The 25,226-nt window shown below is 39.5% G+C and overlaps 1 protein-coding gene across 5 annotated transcripts in view; it reads right to left on the reverse strand.

The window, feature by feature from the left end:
• The window catches only part of HECTD4 (HECT domain E3 ubiquitin protein ligase 4), a 198,932-nt gene extending 175,129 nt beyond the window's left edge, over window positions 1-23,803 (reverse strand). For all 5 annotated transcript variants that reach the window (XM_082417362.1, XM_082417360.1, XM_082417361.1 and 2 more), the window contains exon 1: window positions 23,388-23,803. In XM_082417362.1, coding sequence (XP_082273488.1) covers window positions 23,388-23,564 — 177 coding nt within the window. In that variant the 5' untranslated portion in view covers window positions 23,565-23,803. The remainder of the gene's footprint in view (window positions 1-23,387) is intronic.
• Between the last annotated feature and the right edge of the window lie 1,423 nt (window positions 23,804-25,226).

Genomic DNA, 25,226 nt, shown 5'->3' on the forward strand with positions numbered 1-25,226 from the left:
GAGAAGCCACCGCAATGAGAAGCCCACGCACTGCAACGAAGAGTAGCCCCCGCTCCCGCAACTAGAGAAAGCACGCGTGCTGCAACGAAGACCCAACACAGCCAAAAAAAAAAAAAGAAATAAACTAGATTAACACAAGAAGTGCTCTACAAGGGGATGCATTGAGAGGACTATATATTTTATCTGGGAGACCCTAGCCTCTTTCTATTTTTGTAAGCAACCTCTAAAGTAAGATTTAAGGAACTGATTGATTTTATGGTTGAGAGAAATAAGCCTCATCAAGCAGATTCTAGTATGTCCTCGAAATAGATTTTATGATGCTCCTGAATGTTGTATCAATCAGAACTATGGATCGAAAACTTAAAATTTATATTCACTAAAATGTTAGATGGAGCATAATCCTATTTTTCAAATGTGCATATACATGTTTTAAATATAAATGTATGTGTGTATATATATTGTGTATATATGGGGGAGAGAGAGAAGAGGAACAGGTTCAAAATCGTAAGAGTGGAGGAATTATGGTTGACTTTTATCTTCTTTTTTTCTTTATTTTTCAAGTTGTGTACAATAAGCCCAAATTGCCTTTGAATTGGGGGAACAGGTGGATAGAATATCACGGGAAGAATACTTAAAATATAGCATTAGGTAAATAAAGCAGTCTACAAAACAAAAAATAATTTTTTTTTTCAATTTTTTGGCTGCACCGAGCAGCATGTGGAACTTACCCCACCAGGTATGGAAGCTGCACCCCCTGCAGTGGAAGCAGGGAGTCTTAACCCGTGGACCACCAGGGAAGTCCATAAATATTTTTACTACTTAAAAAAATTATACATAGAGAAGACTAGAATGAAATACCCCAAAATCAACATTTTAAAAACTTGCTGGGGGACTTCCCTGGTGGAGCAGCGTTTAGGAATCTGCCTGCCAATGCCGAGGACACGGGTTTGAGCTCTGGTCTGGGAAGATCCCACATGCCGCAGAGCAATTAAGCCCGTGCGCCACAACTACTGAGCCCATGTGCCACAACTACTGAAGCCCGCATGCCTAGAGCCTGTGCTCTGCAACAAGAGAAGCCATCGCAATGAGAAGCCTGTGCACCACAACGAAGAGTAGACCCCGCTTGCCGCAACTAGAGAAAGCCTGCGCGCAGCAACGAAGACCCAACGCAGCCAAAAATTTTTTAAATTTTTTTTTAAATTTGTTGGGACTTCCCTGGCAGTCCAGTGGCTATGATTCCGTGCTCCCAATGCAGGGGACATGGGTTCGATCCCTGGTCAGGGAACTAAGATCCTGCAGGCTAAGATTCCCGCATGCTGCACGGTGCGGCCAAAATTAAAAAATAAAAATAAATTTAAAAAAATTTGTTGCATGATATTTCCATGTCAAGTTATTCTCCAGTGAAGACTCTAACTAGCAAAGATAAGGCATGCTTCTTGGGGAAGAAGTCAGATAAAACATTTAGTTTCGCTTTTCTCTCTCTTTGAGTGAATCTCAACTTATCCATGCTGAGAACAGATGGCAAAAGAAATTGGCGCAGACTTCAACTGAGGCAGTACCAACATGGTGGTCAGCAGGAAATACATTATTCTTAATTTTAACCTTTTCCTAGAAACAGTGCCTGGAATGTTATGGAGTAAAACTGGATGAGCAAGTGTAGGAAGATTTTATTTTTGACAAGGTCTGAATGCAAAGGAGAAAAATGAATTGACTAAAGAAACCTACTTAATTCTAGAAAAGCAATAATGTTGAGAATACCTCAAATTATTTTATATTTCAAAATTTTTCTATTTGGGGGGAAAGCCTATTGGTAATAAATATACAGCACTTTTTATTTCGGTATCAAATGTCTTTTTAGACTCAAAACCCAAAATAAACATGCCATTCTCACAACATGCTGAAAGGAGGAAGGTAATGATCATTTCTGAGGAAAAAGCATATGTTATTAGAAAAAATTATTATTTTGTGTAACTTTTCTTGTTTTGATTTCACTGATTTAGGAAGCAATACTGTCATATTCTCCTAAGCTTCTAAGCAGTCTAATGCAAATTCCAGACTTTGCTTCTTAGAGGTTTAAAGTGTCTATTTTGTTTTTCTTTATTAAGGATATGAAGCCAATGAAGAGGCCCTCCCCAATCTCTCAGTATATTTTTATCTAATAAACTTTATGTTGTAGTGTTCTTGGATGGATTCATTTTTCTAGGCTTCAAAAGAATCAAACATCTTTACAGCATCCCTCAAGTGAATACGACTTTATTTCATCATAAAAAAAAATCCAATTTTAAAAGCTTAAGGCTGTCAGCAAGACACACCCTCACTTTTTACGTCCACATGCAATCAGCTCTGATTTATGATGCCAATACTTGGGCCACACATCACACCACCCTTTGGTCTCCTGGTTATTAGACCTTTCAGTGAGAGGGCTGGATCAACTCTTCGGGCTAACATGACTAGCTCAGTCAGTTGGAACCAAATACTAAGTTGTGGTTCAATCTATTGGGTTGGCCAAAAAGGTCATTCGGGTTTTTCCGGGAAAACCCGAACGACCTTTTTGGCCAACCCAATACATTAAGGGCCTGTCAGTCTCCTAAGAGCTCCATCCTGTGTGAGGAATCCAATGGAGTGTGAATGGCAGCATAAATCATCACCTTCATTTATCAGCCACCTCGTGTCCTGTTCTAGCCATCAGTTCAATTCAGGTAAGGGTTTATTTTCTATACCTTGCAGATCTAAATGATCTGAACCCAGCTTTCTGTGTAGATGCATCAAGTAGCCAGCCCTTGCACAGCCCTCCTGCCTCACTTTATTAGTGTTTACAAAGAACTCAAATCTCTTTGCTTCCAAAGTAAATCAAGCTTCCTGTGAAAACAGAGGTCCCCAGTGCAAGGAGAGGCCAGAGGTCATCATCAGCTCTGACACACTATCACTTCTCACCAAATACGCCAGGGTGGAGTTTGTTTAGTGTCTGCCAGGACACAGATAAGGGTGTACAGCTGGCCCTCCTTCTGCTATCTCAGAATATGGCTCACAATGCCACGGAGCTCTCCTCTAGGTAACCAATTTATAGAATCTTTTAATAGTAAAAAAAAAAAAAAAAAAAGAAAACAAAAATCAGGTGAGGGGTTTAGGAAAGAGGACTATTTAAGCCGGTACCCCAACAAAGACAACTCTGGAGACTTTTAGATCTATCAACTATTCATAGTGACAAACTGATAGATACAAATGAATCTCATGCTTCAATACCTAGAAATTTCTAGAAAAAGGGGTAAAAGTGAAAATTTTTTGTTTTGCTGCACCGCACAGCATGCGGAATCTTAGTTCCCCAACCAGAGATGGAAGCATGGAGTCTTAACCACTGGACCGCCAGGGAAGTCCAAAAAGTAAAAGTTTTTAATTCAGCAGGTTTAGTTGGTTTTTTCCCCGTTAAAGCTACAGATAGGGACTTCCCTGGTGGCGCAGTGGTTAAGAATCCGCCAGCCAATGCAGGGGACACGGGTTTGAGCCCTGGTCCAGAAGGATCCCACATGCCATGGAGCAACTAAGTCCATGCGCCACAACTACTGAGCCTGTGCTCTAGAGCCTGCGAGCCACAACTACTGAAGCCCGCGTGCCTAGAGCCCGTGCTCCGCAACGAGAGAAGCCACCACAATGAGAAGACAGTGTACCACAACGAAGGGTAAACCCCACTCACCACAACTAGAGAAAGCCTGTGTGCAGCAACGAAAGACCCAATGCAGTCAAAAATAAATAAATAAAATAAAATAAATTTATTTTAAAAAAAGCTACAGATAAATCATGAAAGATCATAACAGAATATTTTTACATATTTTTTATGCTACACTGCCTGACTTAAATTGTGCCAATGCACAAGAAAGATTTCATTACCAAGGCCGTCATATGTACTTACTCGGTAACACAGCTTAACAGAGAAAACACACTTACTGTGTTTAAGAGGCAAAAAGTCTAATCCAAGGTATGTCAGTCACTCATCTTCCCGTTCCTCAGTTTCCTAGTCTTTAAAACAAAGACAGAATGACCCATAACTGGCTACCTTTCAGAAATGTGACTAAATAAGGTACATGTCTAATATGCCCATTCTCTATCATATACTGGTGCTTTAGTTCAATTTAACAAATATTCAGCAAACATAACACACTGTGGATAGTAAGTAGACTGAGGGGCTCTCATTCACAAATGTACACGCAGTTATGGGAAAACTGAGAAATTTCCCACTAAGTAGGTTTTTGTTTTTTATTTTACAGAATGCCTAGCCCTTAAAATATATCAAGAAACTTAAAATACGTCATAGTTTCAATATGACTTATAAATAAGAAAATCATCAATAAACATAAGACATCTGTTTAGTTTTGGCCACATGAGGTCCCTTAAAAAGAAAAAGAATAATCCAAAATAAGATCACTAGGTACAACCCTTGCTGGCCTACGAATAGGAGGCCAGCAAGCCTATGGAAAAGCCTAAAAATAGGAGGGCTGGAACAGAAACATCCAACGAAAAAACTTACTATGTTAGATGAATGAATTACTGTCACTGAATATTAGATTACATAAAATAGGAAAAGCTTGTAAACAAGCTTTTGAGGGTAGATTTTACTTTGTAAAGTTGATGAGGATGCTATTTTTGTTTTTTTGATGGTATAGAAATATATAGTTTCTATATGCACAGAAACTACACCTTATGATAAGGCTATATTCAAGCTGGTCTTTCACTTCTTGATTTCTTTCTACTATTTACTTGTATCCATTCAAATAAATATGATAGGATAACAATGAGAAACTCTGATGAAAGGATAAGAGGAAATGGTAAAGATCATCCGACATCTCTGAGCTGCCAAACTATGATTTAAAGCAAGAATCTCCATCTATTCCCCATTACCTCAAGGTAGGTTTATAAAATTCTCAAAACAAAATTCATTTAGATTCACTTTAATGGTAAGAAATACATTCAAAGTCCCAAAGCTTTTGGACTATGTTGTGAAATTTAAACAGGATGGGTTATGATCTAAGAAAGGGGGAGAAAAACTCGCTCTTTCAGAACATTTAACATCTTGAAATCAAGACCCGAAAATCCTTTGACAGTTCCTTGCTAGAGAAACATAAACTACTAGCCAAAGTCTTTCCTTAATATCCAAGAACACAATTCGATAAATAAGAATCTAGGGATCTCCCTGGTGGTCCAGTGGTTAAGAATCTGCCTTCCAATGCAGTGGGCGCAGGTTCGATCCCTGGTCAGGCAACTAAGATCCCACATGCCGTGGAGCAACTAAACCCACGTGCTGCAACTACTGAGCTCACGCGCTCTAGAGCCAACGTGCCACAACTACTGAGCCCACACACTGCAATGAAGAGCCTGCATGCCACACCAAAAGACCCCGCATGCCGCAACAAAGATCCCACGTGCCACAACTAAGACCTGATGCAGCCAAATAAATAAATAAATATTAAAAGAAAAAAAAGGAGGGACTTCCCTGGTGGCACAGTGGTTAAGAATCCGCCTGCCAAGGCAGGGGACACATGTTCAAGCCCTGGTCCGGGAAGATCCCACATGCTGCAGAGCAACTAAGCCCATGCACCACAATTACTGAGCCTGCACTCTAGAGCCCGCAAGCCACAACTACTGAGCCCGCGTGCCACAACTACTGAAGCCCGCGTGCCTAGAGTCCGTGCTCCACAACGAGAAGCCACTGCAATGAGAAGCCCGCACACCGCAATGAAGAGTAGCCTATTATATATATTAGTCTATATTATAGACTATTTAGTGTTTATCAGCTCTCTCACAGAAGAACATATTATACCATTAAAAGAGTTCTAGTTTCTTATTTGTCTTTCATATTTTCCAAAACGTGGCTCTTCCTTGAGTTTCAACGTGACTGCTGAACAGAGATAAATTTAGTTATTTTAAGAAACTACAACCAGATCCTTTCATGCGTCAAAGCAAAATGCCAAAATAAATTCTAAACCTTGACTTTGAAAAGTTAGGCTAAAAGAACATTCATTTCCTGTCCCCCTAAGATCTACCTGCTTGCTAATGACATTATAGAACTATAACCTTTAAAATGTGAAGGGTAATTTTAATCTCATCAGCCAAATTTGCCAAAATGTAACATGTGCTCGACAGGATTAATAATACTGGTTCTTGGGCTTCCCTGGTGGCGCAGTGGTTGAGAATCTGCCTGCCAATGCAGGGGACACGGGTTCGAGCCACGGCCTGGGAAGATCCCACATGCCGCGGAGCAACTAGGCCCGTGAGCCACAATTACTGAGCCTGCGCGTCTGGAGCCTGTGCTCCGCAACAAGAGAGGCCGCGATAATGAGAGGCCCGCGCACCGCGATGAAGAGTGGCCCCCACTTGCCGCAACTAGAGAAAGCCCTCGCACAGAAACGAAGACCCAACACAGCCATAAATAAATAAATAAATAACAAAAGTGATTGTTTAAAAAAAAATAATAATAATAATAATACTGGTTCTTCTTCTGAAGTTCTTCAGCCTGACTCCTAAAAGAAACCGAAAGAGACAAAAACCTGGATGTGTTATTCAAATGCTCCTACTAAAACCAGGGAGTGACACTTCAAATCTCAAATTGTTTTAAGTCATCACTTCAAAACTACTCTCAAACATGGTATATGCTGGTTATTTCAAATCCTAGCTCAGTCTCAAACACCACTGATACTAAGAACTTGAGGGACTTCCCTGGTGGTCCAGTGGTTAAGAATCCACCTTCCAACGCAGGGTTCAATCCCTGGTTGGGGCAACTAAGCCCACGTACCGCAACTAGCAAGAAGCCCGTGCGCCACAACGAAGAGCCCACTTGCCGCAACGAAAGATCACATGCCACAACTAAGACCCAAGGCAGCCCAATAAATAAATAAAGTAATTAATTAAAATAAATTTTTTAAAAAATAAATCTTTATAAAAAAGAATTTGATTTAAAAAAAGAATGAAATTTTGCCATTTGCAGCAACATGGATGGACTTGGAGGGTATTATGCTAAGTGAAATAAGTCAGACAGAGAAAGACAAATACTGTATGATATCACTTATATGTGGAATCTAAAAAAAGTACAACAAACTAATGAATATAACAAAACAGAAGCAGACACACAGATATAGAGGACAAACTGTGGTTCCCAGTGGGGAAGCGGAAGGGGTAAAATAGGGGTAGGGGATTAGTAGGTACAAACTATTATGTATAAAATAAGCTACAAGGATATACTGTACAATATGGGGAATATAACCAATATTTTGTAAATATAAATAGACTATAACATTTAAAAATTGTGAATCACTATATTGTACACCTGTATAAAATATTGTACATCAACTATACTTCAATTTAAAAAAATTAAAAATTAATTTTTTAAAGACATGAAATAACCAAAAAAAAAAAAAAAAAGTGAGCCTTGTCAAAATAAAAACGAGGCTCAAAACGAAAATATTTGATACGCCCTACAGACCAAATATTTATTCTACATTTAAATCAGCATAAGATTAAGGATGTTCCAAATAGGATTTTTTTAATGTGTCATTCCATTTCATTATATGGATAAAGATTTATCCTATTACATTATGTGTATGGTATCATATGGAGGTGGATGATATTGCCAAGCAAAAAGCAATCCTTTCAGGTTTCTTAACATTCAAATAATTTTTTAAATTTGCCAAAATGAAATTGCATAAATCAAAGGGATTCATTTCTAAGGATTATTGGTTATAAACAGAATTTTTAAAGGGGTGACATTTGAGGAGAGTCACTTGGCTCAGCCACTGACCTTTCTTTATCCTTAAATAGGGAGTGGCAGTTTCATGATCTTGAGTAATACGAAAAATGTCCCTCAAACCTGTAAACCACAGTAAGCTAAGAGCCTTTGATAGTCTATATTTACTATGTCATATGTAAGTTTAACTACAATCTAATTCAATTAAAAAATCAGGACAAGACTAATTTCAAAAAATAGCCAAGGATTGCTAAAAATATAAGGGCTATTATATGTGGCATTAAATTGCTTCAAAAGGGGAATGCCAAAAAATATTACAACTATGTACTTTCCAAAAGCTGAGTGACATGAGAAAACTGACAGAAGCCCCAGTGCTTCTCACTAGATCTTTTCCTTCCCTTATCCAAGGAGATAATATTGATATATGCATACTGCATAATGATGTACTCAAATATTTATGGATGTGGCTAGCTACCAAAGAGTTTTAAGTTCCTTCACCCTTGCTGAGCTAAGGGTTTAGTAGCACATTAAATGTTATAAAGTATCTCCAAGAATCAGTGCAAATATATATTACAGTTCTACTGTGTATAAATCTCTCTTCAAAGCATAGGCTAAGTTTACAAAGGAAAAAACCGAGTGGCTTGTATTTGAAAACAAGCAGTGTCGATTTTAATCACCCCATTTCTATAATGTTTCATTTATCTACTACTCAAATCTCTAGCTTCCTCACCCAAAATAAATGCAAACTTTTAAGAAACAAGGAAGCTATTGGTTTTTGAGAGCCTACTATGTGCCAAACATTGTGTTAGATATTCTATATCAGTGCTTCTTAAACTGTCTTGGGCGGAGGATTGGTTTTTCCCAATCCATTGTAGAACAAAAGTTTTGTAAAATACAATAAAATCAATTAGCACCTCCAAAAAAGTGAAAAAAGACATAAAATTCAAGTCCCAAGTTTTATTATGTTCAACAGATATAAAACTAGTCTAGCAATCTGTTATGAAGTTTCTAAGTGCTTACTCTCAATTTCTGTACTTACCTTTTTGTTATGGATAAAAGTTCATGGTATGTGGCCTACACTTAGAGTAGCATTGCTCTATATGCAACCTATTTAATTTTCCAAAGTAATTTTCCAAAGTCTCCAAACTCTTAGTAAATGACCACAATAGGCTAAAGGAACTCAGTGTCTTCTGAAAAAAAAGCTGTATTAAATAATCTCAAGATCCTTTTCAGCCCCACAAATTCTATGATTCTGAATGCTGAAGACGTGATGTGACCAGCAAATAAACGGCCTAATGACAGCCACTTCTGTCACCCCAGTGGAGTGACTAAAAAGAGGACAGGCAATAAGAAGAGGGAAGAATAAGCTCAGAGAAAAGCAATAAGAATTTAACTGGGAGGCAGATACCGAAAGTGAGGAGATGTAGCCGAGTAAGAGGGATAAACAGCAACTAACACGGCTTTTATTTGGGAGCATTCAGGGTGGGGTGCAACTCTCCTACAAACAAATCAGTTTCTAAAAACTGGACGCAGTAATAATTAAATCTAAGTCATGAAAAAAAAGATTAAAATATAACCAAGAAATGGAAGTTTTGACAGGTGATCAAAAGTTGGTTAGATATGTGTGTCAATGCCGAAGCCTAAAGGCTTAACCACTAGGCTCGCCCTCTGTGTCAACACATGCCCTGAAGACTCCTGCATTTAGAAGTCCCAGATCTGTCACTGACTCAATATGCCACCCTTCTTTAAATCCGATATTCTGTACGGCCCCACATATTAACATTCATTGTAAAAGCAACAGGCAAAGAAAGAGCCATACAATATAGTACTTTATACATATTTAAAAACCAGTCTTGTGCAAGATAAATATATAGTTGCTTATCATGTAAGTGCCTATTTGACTCCAGTAGCAGAAAGGGTGACATTTTAGCACCAAACAGAACTACTTAGAGAAAGGTGAATCTGTAGATCAGAATTTGGGGAGAACCGTTCTAGTTCTGAGTAACGCTGTATGTCCCAATTATGTGGAATTACCACACAGTTCTGCGACCAGAGAACCTTTGAACTAAAAAGTCCTCTGTCTCTTTTGCCATGGGGTGGTACTCAAAGTACGGTTTCTATCTGTACGCTCTGGAACTGTGCTACACATATAACTGTACATATCTGTTTGAAAAGATTCATTGTTTCAGTTGTTTCCAAGTTTTCCCACTGGTCTACTATCAGAGTTAAAGCTGCCCTTAGTAATATGGCTATTTTTGTTTTCTAATATGTTAAGTTTCTAAGTTTTTCATACTCTAATATTCTCAGAAGTACTACCTCTATCACCTTGGTGGATTGTTGCGCTATGGAAGCTAATTTCATCCAAAGGGAAGAACAACGGCCCTGAAGAAGGGAGCCCTTGGGACCCGCCAGCCTGACCTATGATGAACACCAGGAGGCCAAGACGGCTGCAGTGGAGTGAAGGGAAGAAGGGTGGGTGTAGTGGGAGCTGAAGTCCAGAGATATCCGCTATGCACCGGCTTTTATGTGCGTTAAATACCTCTGGGGGGAACTGCTCTCTCCTGCAGAAGGAGAGTTTTCCCTGAACTCCCTTTTGAACCTTAAGAATTTTGAACCATGTGTTGCTTTCCTAAAATTTTTAATAAAGCACCTAATGAATCCACAGACTTCACATGTAATTTATGTATTATTACATGATCAGAAATATGAACTTGATTATGCATATAAAAATGTACAATTAAACAGTGAAACAATCCTATCAATTTATACAGTTACGGCACAGTTCTGAAGCTTCTCATTCTGACTTATGGTAAATAAACCTAGATGGTCATATATGTGTGTCGTAGCATACTTAAAGAGAAGAATTTCACTATTTATAAAATCACTTCCCTAACTTTAAAAACGTTTCAACAGAATTGACTAAATATCCAACAATAGAGGAATGGGTAAATAAATCATTGAACATCCATATAATGAAATACCATGCAGACTTTAATATCTATGCAGGTATTAAAAATTATATTCTCAACAATACTGAAAGTTTTGGAGAAATGCCCCCCAAATAACATTAACGTTAAGTGACAAAGGCAAGACACAAAATGTATAATGATCCTGATTTCTTAAAATATCTCTGGTACATGAGACAGAAGTGTAAGTGTACATGCATAGAAAAAAGTCTGAAGGGAAACACATTAAAATACAAACTAAACTCATCTCTAGGTGGTAATATTATTTTCTTCTTTATACTTTTTTTACATCTTGCAAATTTTCTAAAATTCTAACACTTTAATTTTTAAAATTTTAAGCATTTTGTAATGTTTTAAATTATGACTAGCAGCCTTATTATGCTAATCAGTAACTAGATTATGCTAAATCCTATAATATAACTTTAGTGACAGTTCAGTCCTCAAGGCACTGCCACTCAGTAAAAGCTGGTAAATGGACACAGTTGACTGAAAACCCTGAAAAAAAAATCTCTACATGGAAATGTTCAAAATAAACACAACAGTGCTCAAGTTCATTACCTAACCACAGAACAACTAAGTTACACAAAAATTCATTCAAATTCATTAAGATTTTTCGAATGATGAGCAAATCCAGGTATTTTCAATTGACTCCCTCTAATCTAGCTGTTTTCAGAAATCTCTTGGGAATCCATCATTCTCTACACAAAATTCATTATGCTCTACACAAAATCAAAGGTCTTAACCCCATATTATCCACATTCAAGCATTAACAACATTTACGACAACTGTTGGGATGTGTTCTCTCTTCGTATCTAAAATGCAAAGCATAACTGCAATTATTAAAATTCCTAAAGTCTCACCTGAACTACTTTTAGTTCACCAAAAATAACTACCTATTCTTGTTCTCTATTAACGAATTTTTCCTCACCTATGTCAACTCATGATATTATTCATTAAATCACACTCTTTCACACATTTTAAATGCCCCTTTTAACATTCAGTTCAATCAATATCCAAAGTTGGAGCTCCTACTATATTAGTAGGTACTCAACATACAATATGAAATGGCTGTTCTCAAAGAGCTTATAATATAGTAAGGCTGATCAAGATACAAAGAAATAACTTTAGTATATATAAGGCAGTGTTATGGAGATACAGAAGAGAGTATGACTGCTTCTAACTGTAGGCATCATGAAAATTTCATGGAGGAGTGGCATTTGATCTGCCACTTGAAGGATAAAGAGTAGTGTTCCAAAGGTGGAGGTGGGGTACCGCAGGGCAATGGAACCCCTTAAGCCAAGGTCGTAGCAGTAAATGTGGTGAGTTTGTAAAATATGGGGAAAGGGGGCGGTGGGCAAGGATTAATGATATAAGACTAGAAAGGCAGATGGAGCCAAAGCATAGCTACGTTGAATTATTATTTTATTTTGCAGGAAATGGGAAGCTGCTGAAGATTTGAGCAAGAAAGTAACATAATTGCTTTAGGAAGATTACTCTGGCAGCCATGTGTAGGCTGGGCTGCCTAGTTCTTATTTAAAATAGCTGCCATTAACTACTGTCTCAGAGACAATAGGTTATTAAGATCAAGTGCAAGGCTAAAGCAGAGGTATAGTGGAAAATCACTCAAGAAATGAAAGAGTCCTAATTATATGACCTTGTACAAATCATTTTGCTTCTCTAAGCCTTTTTTTCTAAAATAATAAATATCTCCTCTACTGCCTCACGGAGCCACTAAAAAGATGAAATGAAAATAGTATATATGGAAGCCCCTGGAAGGCTTGCTGGTCATAAGGTCTCTGTCACAAATACTCAATTCTGCATTGTAGCATGAAGGCAGATAATATGTAAATGAACATACTGGTTATGTTCCAATTAAACTTTATTTACAAAAACAGAGAGCTGGATATGACCATGAGGACCATAGCTTGCTGCCCTCTGTATACAGAAGCACTGGCCAATAGAAATAGGTGAAACACATATGGAATTTAATATTTTCCAGTAGCCACATTTAAAAAGGTAAAAAGAAATAGATGAAATTAATTTTAGTATATTTTGATTTAAATAACATATTTTATTTAACCCATCATATCCAAAATATTACCATTTCAACATTTAATCCATTTAAATATTATTAGGGAGATATTTTACATCCTTTTTGTGTGAAGTCTTCAAAATCTGATGTATCTTTTACACTTTCAGCACACTTCACTTCTGACTAGCCACGTTTCGAGTGCTCAATAGCTACATGTGGGTAGTAGCTACCCACTGGACAGCACAGTTCTGGAGCCTACTTAAGTAAAACTGCTAAACTTTTGACAATTCAAGCGTAAAACAACAATTTGAACAATAAATGAAACCAAAATCACATAACTGTACTCTATGGAGAAGATGAAAGCAAAATGAATTTCGAACTTGAAAAATAATGTTCTCCTGGGATACCAACTGTTACTGCTTGAGGCCACCTGTTTAAAACGGTTCATTATTAGCAGTATAAGATACCAATATAAAGTATGTTGATGAATTTTTATTCCCATAGTTTCAGTTGACCAGACAAGGGGGAAAAAAACAAAATATTTGGTGAACAAAAAATTGTTCTATTTCAAAAGAACTGTTTGTCACTTTTTAGCAAGTATTTAATTTTCTTAAAAAAAATAGTTTCCTGGTTAATGATACCACATTTAGCAAATGGGCAAAGATCAGATTACCCAAGAAAATTATTATTCACTAATAGCTTACAGTTAGTAGATAATGGAAAAAACTGTAGAAAAATAACATTTTCTACCACAGAAGACATTAGGGATTTTCCAAAATGTGGTTCACTTTTCTTTCAAACAATTGCAAACTATGCTAGTCGTCAGCAAACTTCGACCAAAAAAGGGAGAGATGCTGGCAGAAAGAGAGTCTATCTCAGGGGCCTCTAACCTTCACAAGTTTGGTGATGCTTACCAACCCTTCTCCAGTTACATTTTTAAATGCATAAAACAAAATACACAGAATTATAAGAAACCAATTACAGTATACTAAAATACAGGTACCAAAATACTTTAAGAAACAAATTTGTGATATCAACATAGGAGCTTCATTATTAGTACATCGAATAACAAGATCTAATACTTGCCATAATTTCTAAGTGGTGGTGAGATGAGCATAAACAATATTTCAAGATATGTTCAACAACTGTAATAAGACATGAAAATATCTATGATTTCTACTGGTTACAAGGTCACAGGTACTGCCAATACTACTAGAGTTTGTTGACTACATTCATAATAGAAGGAAATGCTGAGCTCTAGCTAAAGGTATGAGTAAATAAACATATAATTTTTCCCATCCAAGTTCACAGACCGCCCTGAATTCTATTCAGGTTTGGAACTCCTGAGGGAAAGCAAACTTTTATTATAAGCTCATCCAAAAAAATTCTCCCTCCAAAGCTCCCCAAACGTATTTTTACCTTTCCACCACCCATTTTGCTCCTTTCTAGATTAAACAAACCAGTAAGTTGTCTTTCAGCCACATCACAACTGGATGATCAGGAAGGAATCAGTATCAAGAAATAAAGAAGGTAATTATTCTATTATAGGCCACTGTTTTGATGAAAATATGTTGACAGATTCTCCTTTAACATCCTTAATGATTCTATTTCAGGAATAAGAAAAGCAAATATATCAATAGAAATAGGAGGTCCAGATTTTCTAGTCTGTCCTGTAAATAGCTGTATCTTTTATATGAGACTTTGTTCATTTGAAATCAGTAAAGCAAACCACTGAGCTCAAAGAAAATACAGTAAACACAGAAAAGATCCATTACAAATACAAGCTGAATGTTAATATTTTGTTGGTATAAAACCACTACTTGAACCACACATCTGTAGTTATTAGTGTTGCTAAACCTACAATTTGCATAAAATAGTTTGCAAATTATGTATCTCTTTGTTGTTAATCTAAAATTGCTACACATTGTGCTCTGACCTGGTAATTCAGCCGATTGCAGGTTTCAGTAGAAACACCAGGGATTCAAGTTGTGTCCACTTCAAAGTGTCCCATCATGGAACATTAAGCCTTTTTTCTAAAATAATAAATATCACAATTATTCTACAACTGTGCTTAATAGCACTTCATAAACTCAAAGCTCCACACAAGTATTCAACATTATTGGGAGGGGAATTATAACAGCACTATAAAAGTCCTTTTCAATTATAAACTGCCAATAATAACAGGTTGCAGGAACACACTTTTTTGTTGTTATTGTTGTTGTTGCTTTTAAATTTTTTAAAAAAATTTTTATTGAAGTATAGTTGATTGAAACACACTTTAATAATTACCACAAATTTGTAATTTACCAAACTTTATCAAGAAAAAACACTGCAAAAAAAAAAAAGAAAAAAAAGAAAATGACACTCCAAACACTAAAAATCTTTTGGATTTATTTATAATAATATATATAAATGTGAATTTAAAAAGGAAATAGTAAAAAAAATTAGTTAATATGGCTATTTCTGGATGGTGCAATCAAAGGATATTTCTTTTCTCTCTTACACCTTTAGTGCTTTCTCCATTTTCTACAACATCCATGTGTTACTTCTTTATAATCAAAAAAGTTTTGATAGCATAAAAATATAATGAACTTACTATCAATTATTTCTATATAGGTCAGAAAAACATAGAATTACTCCTTATATTGGCATATAAGAGAGAAAATTTTAAGACAATCTGAGTCCAGATAGTCTGCCTAACAACTGCTATGCCCTCTGAACACACTTCAGGGGCCAGTGCATCTCTTCCCATGGTGGGCAGCTCCCTGGCTCTGCTGGCCTCTGGCAGCATCCCCAGACCATCAGAATACAAAGTTGTTGTTCTCTCCTGCCTATATATGGACATAGTCTGTATTAACTGGATTACTGACTAACATGAGTACATGCCAGGAGGTGAAGGCGATCAAGCCACAAGAGAAGTCCTCTGAAGTGAAGTGATAACAGCTAGGCAGCACTAACAGAAAACCCTGGCTTCTTTCAGCTGAGCATGATTTGGCATGCAGGTCCAGGTACCCAATTGTATCTATTGGACTCATCTTTTGGAGTGAAAGCCATTGACTTAAGCAAATGATAAATTTAAGCAAATCCATAAGTTCTAAAATGGTCTCTATGAGGGTGTGAGGAAAAGAGGTCCTATCAAGCACTGTTACTTGGGAGTATGAATTGGTATAAGCCACTGTGGAGAGCAATTTGGCAGTGTCTATTCAAATGTAAAATGGTCACCTATGACTCAGCAATTCTACTTCTCAGGAACTGCTCTAGAGAAATACTCCCACATAGGCACAAACAGGCGTGCAAGGATGTGCACTGAAGGACCATTTTTAACAGTGAAAAACTGAATTTCAAACAACCAAAATACCCATTGTGGTAAGCTGAATAATGACCACTGCCCCCCCACCCAAGATGTCCACATCCTAATCCCTGGAACCTGTGGATGTGACCTTAAATGGCAAAAGGGACTTTGCAGATGTGATGAAATTAAGGATCCTGAGATGTGGAGATTACCCCGGATTATCCGGGTGGGCTCCAAATGTAATCACAAGAGTCCTTGTAAAAGGGATGCAAGAGGAGTCAGTGAGAGGAGAAAATGATATGATGACAGATCAGAGACGAGGGTGATATACTTTGAAGGTTCGAGGAAGGAGCCACAAGCCAAGGAATACAGGTGGCCACTAGAAGCTGTGAAAGAGGCAAGGGAATGCATTCTCCCCTAGAGCCTCCAGAAGGAACCAGATCTGCCAACACCTGACTTTAACCCAATGTGATTCACTTAGGACTTCTGATCTCCAGAAAAGTAAGAGAATAAGTTTGTGTTGTCTTAAGCCACTAAGTTTGTAACAGTGTGTTAGCATTGCAACAGGAAACTAACACACTCATCATTAGGAGAACGGCTAAATAAACTATGGCATTTCTGGAGTCTTGCGCAGCACTTAAAAAATTGCAATAGATCTATATGTGGAGACATAGAAAAATCAAAACATATCATTGAATTTTTTTAAGAAGCAAGTTAAAGAATGATACGTCTAGCATCAAATCTTTTTTTTTTTTTTTTGATGTGGACCATTTTTAAAGTCTTAATTGAATCTGTTACAATATGGCTTCTGTTTTATGTTTTGGTTTTTTGGCCGCAAGGCATGTGAGATCCTAGCTCCGGAACCAGGGATTGAACCCACACCCCCTGCACTGGAAGGCGAAGGCTCAACCACTGGACTGCCAGGGAAGTCCCTAGAATCAAATCTATTACGCAAAAAAGAAAAAATAATAAAAAGTGTTATGTACACACACACACACACACACACACACACACACACACACACATAAACATACCCATTCAACAATGGTCTTGAAGAATATACCAAAAAAATTTATCATTGATTTAACCAGGGTGGGGAGTAGATGGAAACAGGACTAGTGATGGTAGTCAAAAGGAACTTCAGTTTAACCTGCATTTTTTTATAAGAATGTATTTATGTATTGGTTTTTAAAGAATTTAATGAATACATAAAAATGTTAACAATGCAGCATCAAAGTAATAGTGATACAATTTCTGCAGTCTTCTCTCCTTCTTAAGTAATTATGCATTTGTCCCATAGTTGATCACCTGCTGTTATTTACATTTGTCTACAACTATTGACTAAACATCTTGCAAAGCAGACTACACTCCTTGTGTTCACCCCACCATCACCACTGTAAAACAAGCCAGAAAGAGGGGGGGAGGGAGGAGAAAGCATGGGGCACTTTCAGGAATTGACAGTCCTTTCATAATTATCACCACAGGTACCTTATGTGACTTAGGAAAGAACAGGTGCATGACAATCCCCCCAGTAGCCCTGGCCAACAGGTGGTATTTTATGGCAGCCAATATGGAAGCCAAGAAGACAGATAATAATCAAAACTGATTTATTTAGCAAGACCCTAGGCATACAATTGGAGAAAAACTGAAATGAAGACTATTATCTCATCTGCCAGCCAGATTCCAAACAAACTGGGAAAGAAGAAAATTCCTAAGGGATCACAAACACACCAAAAAAAGCACTATCTCCACTATTCACTACTAGGAAAAAAAATTTGTTGATGGGATAGTTTTGCTTTCATATACAATGGGCAGCTAACTGAATATACATAAAATAACTTCTCAGCAACATAGCACCTTCCAAAGAGAGTTCATACACTGCAAGTACATAATCACATCCATCCTTAACTAATCCTTACGTTAACCCTGTTATTATCCCCCTCTTACAGATGACTAGGCAGTCTAACAATGGTTTTGAAGCCTCCACCCTGGGCTGGAATCAGACAGATCTATTTCAGCCTCAGCTTTACTAGTAACTGTATGACCTTCGTCAAGTTACTTCACTTCTGTGCCATGGCTTCCTTATTTGTAAAATAAAGATAACAATAGTACCAACCTCATAAAGTTGCAGTGAGGATTAAATGAGATAACGGGTGGGAAGTGCTTAGCACAGAGCCTGGCATGCAATATGCTGACATTGTTGTCCTCGTGGTGGTAGAGGTGGTGACAATGATGACAAAGAAGTTGCAGTGGAAGAAACCAGGGATTATTAAAGGTAATTGAACTTGCCCAAGGTCACCGGCAGAGCTAGAGTTTCAATCCCAGTCTGACTCTTTAAACCTGACTTTAACCTCTAGGCAATACTGCCTCCCACAGTCTTCAAATACTTCGTCCTAACTTTACAGGTAGTCAGTCATACCTGAGAACGCTTTTTTTCCTTTTTTTTTTTTTATTGAAGTATAGTTGATTTACAGTGTTGTGCTAATTTCTGCTGGACAGCAAAGTGACTCAGTTATAAACATATATACATTCTTTTTTTATATTCTTTCACCTGAGAAATTTTGAGCCATTTGCTGAAGTCACAGAACACAGTACCAAGATTCAGTGACTCTTATTCTAGTGCTCATTAATTACCTGATAATTAATTCTGTTGGTGAACAAAGGCAGTTTATTCATTTATTCATTAACTCTTCCAAATCTAGAATTTGGAATTCTCTAAAAATACATAAACACTTTCCAAAGAATTCTGACCAAAGGATAAACAGGGGGTAGTATCCTCCTAGGGGGACAGATCAACATTTATGAATTTAAATATCATCTCAAAGCTTTCACTTGAGTGTAACATAAGTATTCAAAGCCTTGACTATTTAAGCTGATCACCTCCAAACCCAAAGGTTCCTTCCCTTACATGATTAAAAACAAAAAACAAACCCAAAGACCTATTGAGCCTTTTTCACGTCCTAAATAACATCCGTAAAGCATTCTGGGCTTCTGCGGGTTTTGCTTGTTTTACTGAAGTATAACTGGCATACAATAAACTACACATATTTAAAGTGTACAATTTCAGGAGTTTCGACATATGTATACATACAACATGAAACCATCACCACAATCAAAATAGGGAACATTGCCATCACCCAAAAGTTTCCTCATGCACCTTTGTAATCCTGTCTCCCAACCCTTCCTGCCTGCCTTCATCCCCAGGCAGCCACTGATCTGCTTTCCATAACTACAGATTAGTTTACACTTCCTAGAACATCATATAAATGGAATCTTACAGTATGCACTCTTGTATGACTGGGTTCTTCCACTCAGCATAAATCCAAGTTGTCAGCATCAACAACTCATTCATTTCTATTGCTGAGTAGTATTCCATTATACGGATGTACCACACCTGTTTATCCATTCACTTGTTGATGGACATTTTGATTATTTCCAGTTTTTGGCAAACACAAATAAAGCTGCCATGAACATGAACATACATGTTCAAGTCTTTGAATGGGGCGGGCAGGTGGTGGGGGGTTCCTTACAAACAAACACAATGAAAGATGAGAAACACTAACCAAAATGCTTGGGTTCAAAATTAATCTAAACTACGGAGTAAAAAATATCTTGGCCACCTTGAGCAAGTCAATTAGCTTCTCTATCAACAGCAAGATGTACAACGCCTGTCCCCGCCTGGAATTTGTAAAGAAAAATGAGACAGGAAGCCGAATTCTTTTGGAACTTCCACAAAGAAACTAATGCTTTTTTCTTGTAAATTCCCTTAATTTTAAAAAGACTAATGGTCTATGAAATGTAATGCAAAATTCAATAATATTTGTCATTTTTGAGCTATTGCTTTTTTATTTCTCTTGAATTTATATTTATTTCAACACTTAAAAACTAATTTCCTGCATGCTTTTTGCCAAAAACATAAAATTAAATACAGATAACTATTTCAAAGGCCAAGAAAGAGCTTCACTCTGCATCTTTAATTCACTCAGGTAGATTCAAAGTCCTTACCTACAAGGCCCTACTTGATCTGCAGCCCCGGCCTCCATCTCCCATCACTCACTCTCCTTTCCCCCTTTGCTTACTGGGCTCAGAGCTCCACACTAAGGATGCTAAGGATGCTTCCCTCTCAGGGACTTGGCTCTTGCTATCCTTTGTCTGGGATGTGCTCCCCCCAGTAGCCATATGGTACACTCTCACTTCTTTCAGGTCTCAAATGCCATCCTGGTCTTTCCTTTCCAGTCCATTGTATGTAAAACAGAGCCCTTCCCCACACCATTACTCTCCATCTCTCTTACCCAGCTATACTTTTCTCCAGAGCACTTATCATTTGACGTATTATTCACATGTCCTATATTTGACAGTTTGTTATCGTCTATATCCCCCACTAAAATAAAAGCTTTTTTAAGAACAAGGATTTTATTTTACCCCCTGCTATGTCCCCAACACCCACGACAGTGGGCTCAGCTCACCTCTGAATTCCACAAACACTTGTTAATGAATTTGTTGATTAAACACTATTGACTGAAAGACAAACAAAAAAACCTTCCCTTTGAAATTCACTGAGAAGAAAATTTTTAATTCAAATTCTCTGCTGTTGCTTAAATTAAAATGCTAAGTTAACGCTTATCTACTTCTTAGGATGGGTTCTTTTTTCGGATTGACATTTAACTTTGAGCAGCACTTACATAGTGAAAAGAACACTGGAATTCAAAGCCAGGAAAGCCAGGGTCTAGTCACTTGCCCTGCCATAACTAGCTATGCTACCAAGCAAAACCTCTCCTGATCTCAGATAACTTCTCTCTAAAATGAGAGAAACAAGTATCTCTAAGGTTCCTCCTTGCTCTAAAATTGAGACTCTATTGCAGCTAGTGCAGTCTTACGCGTTAAGGTTGCCAATCATAAATTAGTCACCTCAGTTTGAGTCTCATCTTTCTTAATTCAAAATTGTTAACTGAAAGATTCTATATAACTATAAAATCCTGTAAAAACTGGTCTTTTTCCACCCAGATGTCCAGTAGAAGGAGAGGCTTGGAAGAGCCTCATAGGGGTAGTAGCATTTCAGAAGTTAGTTTTTAAAAAGTTGATGAACCTCTAATCTTCCTCAAATGTAAAAAGAGTAAGTCAGTAGAAAGGAAATAAAGATACCTGTTTATTACCCTATCTTTACCCAGTTATTAAACTTAAAACAATTACAAATATGAGTATCACACATGCACGAAGGTAGTGGAATATTATGATTAGGAGCAGATATGTTTGAGACCAAACAGACCTGAGTTAAAGTCCAGGCTCTCTTCTCCAACTATGTGTGATCTTGAGCAAGTTGCATACCTGCTCTGTACTTTACTTGCCTTATCTGTACATGGGTACAATATTTACAATTGTTACAACAGGTAACAATATTTAGCTACCAGGATCCCTCCCCACTTTTTTTTAAACCAGGATCCCTTGGAGAATTTAGTAAGACAATGCCTGACACATAGGATACACTTACTCAATATTATTATCATTAAATACGCAAAACACAAACCTAACAGCCACAAAAACATTCTTAGCTATTTCTCCTGATACTATGTTGCCTGTATAACATATGGAAAGAAATGAAAAAAGTTCTGACTACATTCAGAAATGTTTATCACCCATACACATATTGGTTTCTGGGAGGTCAGACCATAAAAAAATTTTTAAGTTTTTAAAAAATCTTCCAGGCCAGAGAGGTTCTTTCTATTAAATCATTCTTCAGTGGAAATACCTGACAAACACTCAGTACATTTGTACAGTAAATATCTTAGGAAAGCTAGCTTAACAGCTCAGGTATTTTTAACTAACCCTACACTTTTTAATAATAAGTTACATACATATAGAAATTTTGGATCTGTGAACTTTGTCTCTAAGGAACAAAGAGCATCTGCTTTCCTCATTTCATATACAAGAGAACCAATTAAATCAAAAGAGTCCACCATCATAGCATAATGCCCCTTGAGTTTTTAAGCATATAAGACACTCAGACACACCTTGCTTTTTATAGAAAAGGCCCAAATGAGACATAATAAAACTATGATTCCATGTTAGGAATTCCCTACCAATTTGCACATGCCTTATTTTTTGGTGGCCAGACTGTAAAATAAGTCATTAAGAGTTCACAATGGGAATGCCGCAACCTCAACCTCAAATCCAGACACAAAAATATAGAGGAACGTATTCGCATCTCAGACACGTCCAAATGTCTCCGCCAACGGGATCCCATCACTGCCGTTTCCAGAAACACATAGTAATGGGTTTTAATCCATTTCTATAAATGTTCCTTGTGCTGAAAGCCAAAGTGCCCGCAAAACCGCAAAACACAAAAGATTCCTCGCATTCCGTTTATAGCCAGAAGACAAGCCATCCTCTCTGCGCCCTACCCCAGAGAGTCTTCCTTGCGACAACAAGAATTTCGTGACACCCCATGCTACCTACACATCAAAATGTCACCCCACAAAGTGGAGGGGGAGCAGCGCCTCGATGAACCGATCCTGCCAGTACTGCCACCCCTGGGCAAACACGAAACCAAGAGAAGTCGGTGGAAAGTTCCCATCCACCCAGCATATTTGGTTTCCTTCTGCCCCCAAACCCAGCGGCACAATTGCTGAGATTTGCTTTTGCACCTGCCACAGCTCCTAAGCCTGGGCTTCTCCGCGACCCCCGAGCTCATAAAAAGGCCTTGCGGCCTAAAACTCCCGTGACCCTTGCGGATAGCGCACCGAGGGCCGCTGTAGCATCCCCCTCGCTGTCCACACTGCCCGCTTCCCTGACAAAGGCCCCGTGTCAATCCGAGGCACGACACGGAGTAGTTGCTGGATTGCCCATCGCGGACCGGCAGCTGCCACTACCTTCTCCCGAGAAAAACAAACAAAACACACAAGCACACATACACACACACACGCACAGCACTAGGGAATGACGGGGGGGAGGTGTAGAGCGTTAAAATTAAAATGTCCCCAAAGCTAAGCAGCCTGGGTGTGCCCTGGAAGTGCGTCCAAGGGGTACGTGGGGGAAGGGAGACCGGGCCCGGGAGGCGGCGGCGGCTCCTCCGGGGCTTCAAGGCCGTGCCGGGTGATGGTCTAATAAAATGCTGGGAGTCGGAACGTTCAAAATGAATCCACAAATGAAATCCCCGGCGGGCTTGAGGCCCCGAGGAGGGAGGGAGGCGGGTGGTCTGCAGGCTCGCGGCGCGGCCCGCACCTGCCTGCCCGGCGCCCACACACACCTGCCGGGGCAGCCTTCGTGGGCCTCGGGGTCGGGGTGAAGCGGAGATGAGAGGGACCGACCCCGGGAATGCGGCGCGGGTGGGCTAATCTGATGGCGGAGGCCAGGGGCAGCCTCGCTCACCTCCAAGTCGGTGTCGGCGGCCTCCGGGGCCCCGAGAATCTCGCTGGGAAGCTCGGCCAGGTCGGTGACCCGGATCAGCCCGTCGTGCAGGAAGATGGTCTCCTCCTTCACTGAGAGCCACTGCGCCGAGTCCGCGGCTGCCGCCGCCGCAGCCGCCGCGGCCGCCGACGAGCCCATGGCCCCGGCTGAGGGGTTGGCGGTGAGGAGCAGCCGCCCGGCCAGGGGAGACGCGAGCAGTAGCCGCCGCGATCACCAGTCCATGGCAGCAGCCGCCGCGCCCGCCTGCAGCGCCCCGCTCGCCGCCTCGCCCGTGGAGCTCCGCCCTAGGAGGTCCGAGCCGCCATCCTCCCACCCCTGGCCCCGGAGACCCTGGCCCCGCCGCCACCGCCGCCGCCGCCGCCCTGAGCAGCAAGATCCGCCTCTGCCTCTCGGTAGCCAACTGTCAGTGAGACGCCATGTTGGGGGCGGAGCTCCCGGCATGCCCCGCGGGGCGGACAATACAGGCCCCGCCCACCCGCTTTGCCCCGCCCTCCTCCCCGCGGACCGGGGGCAGCCGGCTCAGCAGGACCTCCTCTGCCTCGGCTGCCACTAAATCTTCCCCTTAGAGTGACCTCCCACACCCCTTGCTATTCGAGGGCGCCCTGGGTCTGCAGTGCACCAAGAGAAGAGGGCACCGCCTCCTCTCCTCCCACCTGCTCAGGTGTGCACCCCTCTCTCTCCGGCCGGAGTCCCCACCCTGGGCCCCTGGGCAGAGCCTGGAGGTTCACTTTAACTCTCACGTTTAAATGAGATATGTGCAAAAATCTGGCGCAGAGAAAGCGCTGCACATTTGTTCATAAGCACTTGGTAGAAGCGCACGGTAGGTGCTTCATATTTACTACAAATTCTAGTACCAAATAAGCACTCAAAATCTGGTGAAAATAACGCATGGGTCACAGTGTTTGATGTCCAGTGTCTGGCACTTAATAAACGCTCCGAGAGGGAGTTAAAACTATTGTTATATTCCATCAGTATTCAACACTGATTGACATACACCTTAAAAATATGCCCGCCATCCCACTTTTACTAAAACAAGAAAGGAAAGAACTATGCGTGTAGAGAAAAATGTGCAGGAGAATAAGTACCAAATTGTTAATGTGAATTGCCACGCAGAGTAGGACCAGCCTGGAATGGTTGAGGTGAGATCATCTTTGTATTGCTTTTATACTTATAAAATAATAATAATAAAGCGCTCTTTGGTATCAAAGGACTTGAATACATATGTCCACCAAAAAACCTGCATAGGGAACTTTATAGCAGCTTTATTCATAATTGCCAAAACTTGGAAGTAACCAAGATGCCCTTCAGTAAGTGAATGGATAAATAAACTGTGGTACATCCAGGAGCTTCCCTGGTGGCGCAGTGGTTAAAAATCCGCCTGCCAATGCAGGGGACACGGGTTCCATCACTGGTCAGGGAAGATCCCACATGCCGCAGAGCAACTAAGCCCATGCGCCACAACTACTGAGCCTGAGTGCCACAACTACTGAAGCCCGCATGCCTAGAGCCCGTGCTCCACAACAAGAGAAGCCACCACAACAAGAAGCCCACACACCACAACGAAGAGTAGCCCCTGCTCGCTGCACCTAGAGAAACCCGTGCGCAGAAAGGAAGACCCAACGCAGCCAAAAGTAAATAAATAAAAAAATAAATTTATTTGAAAAATAAATAAATAAATAAACTGTGGTACATCCAGACAATGGAATATTATTCAGCACTGAAAAGAAATGACTACCTGGGATTTCTCTGGTGGCCCAGTGGGTAAGACTCCGAGCTCCCAATTCAGGGGGCCTGGGTTCA

The sequence above is a fragment of the Balaenoptera physalus genome (assembly GCF_965194825.1).
Source record: "Balaenoptera physalus genome assembly, chromosome: 12".
In the NCBI taxonomy this organism is placed as follows: Eukaryota; Metazoa; Chordata; class Mammalia; order Artiodactyla; family Balaenopteridae; genus Balaenoptera; species Balaenoptera physalus.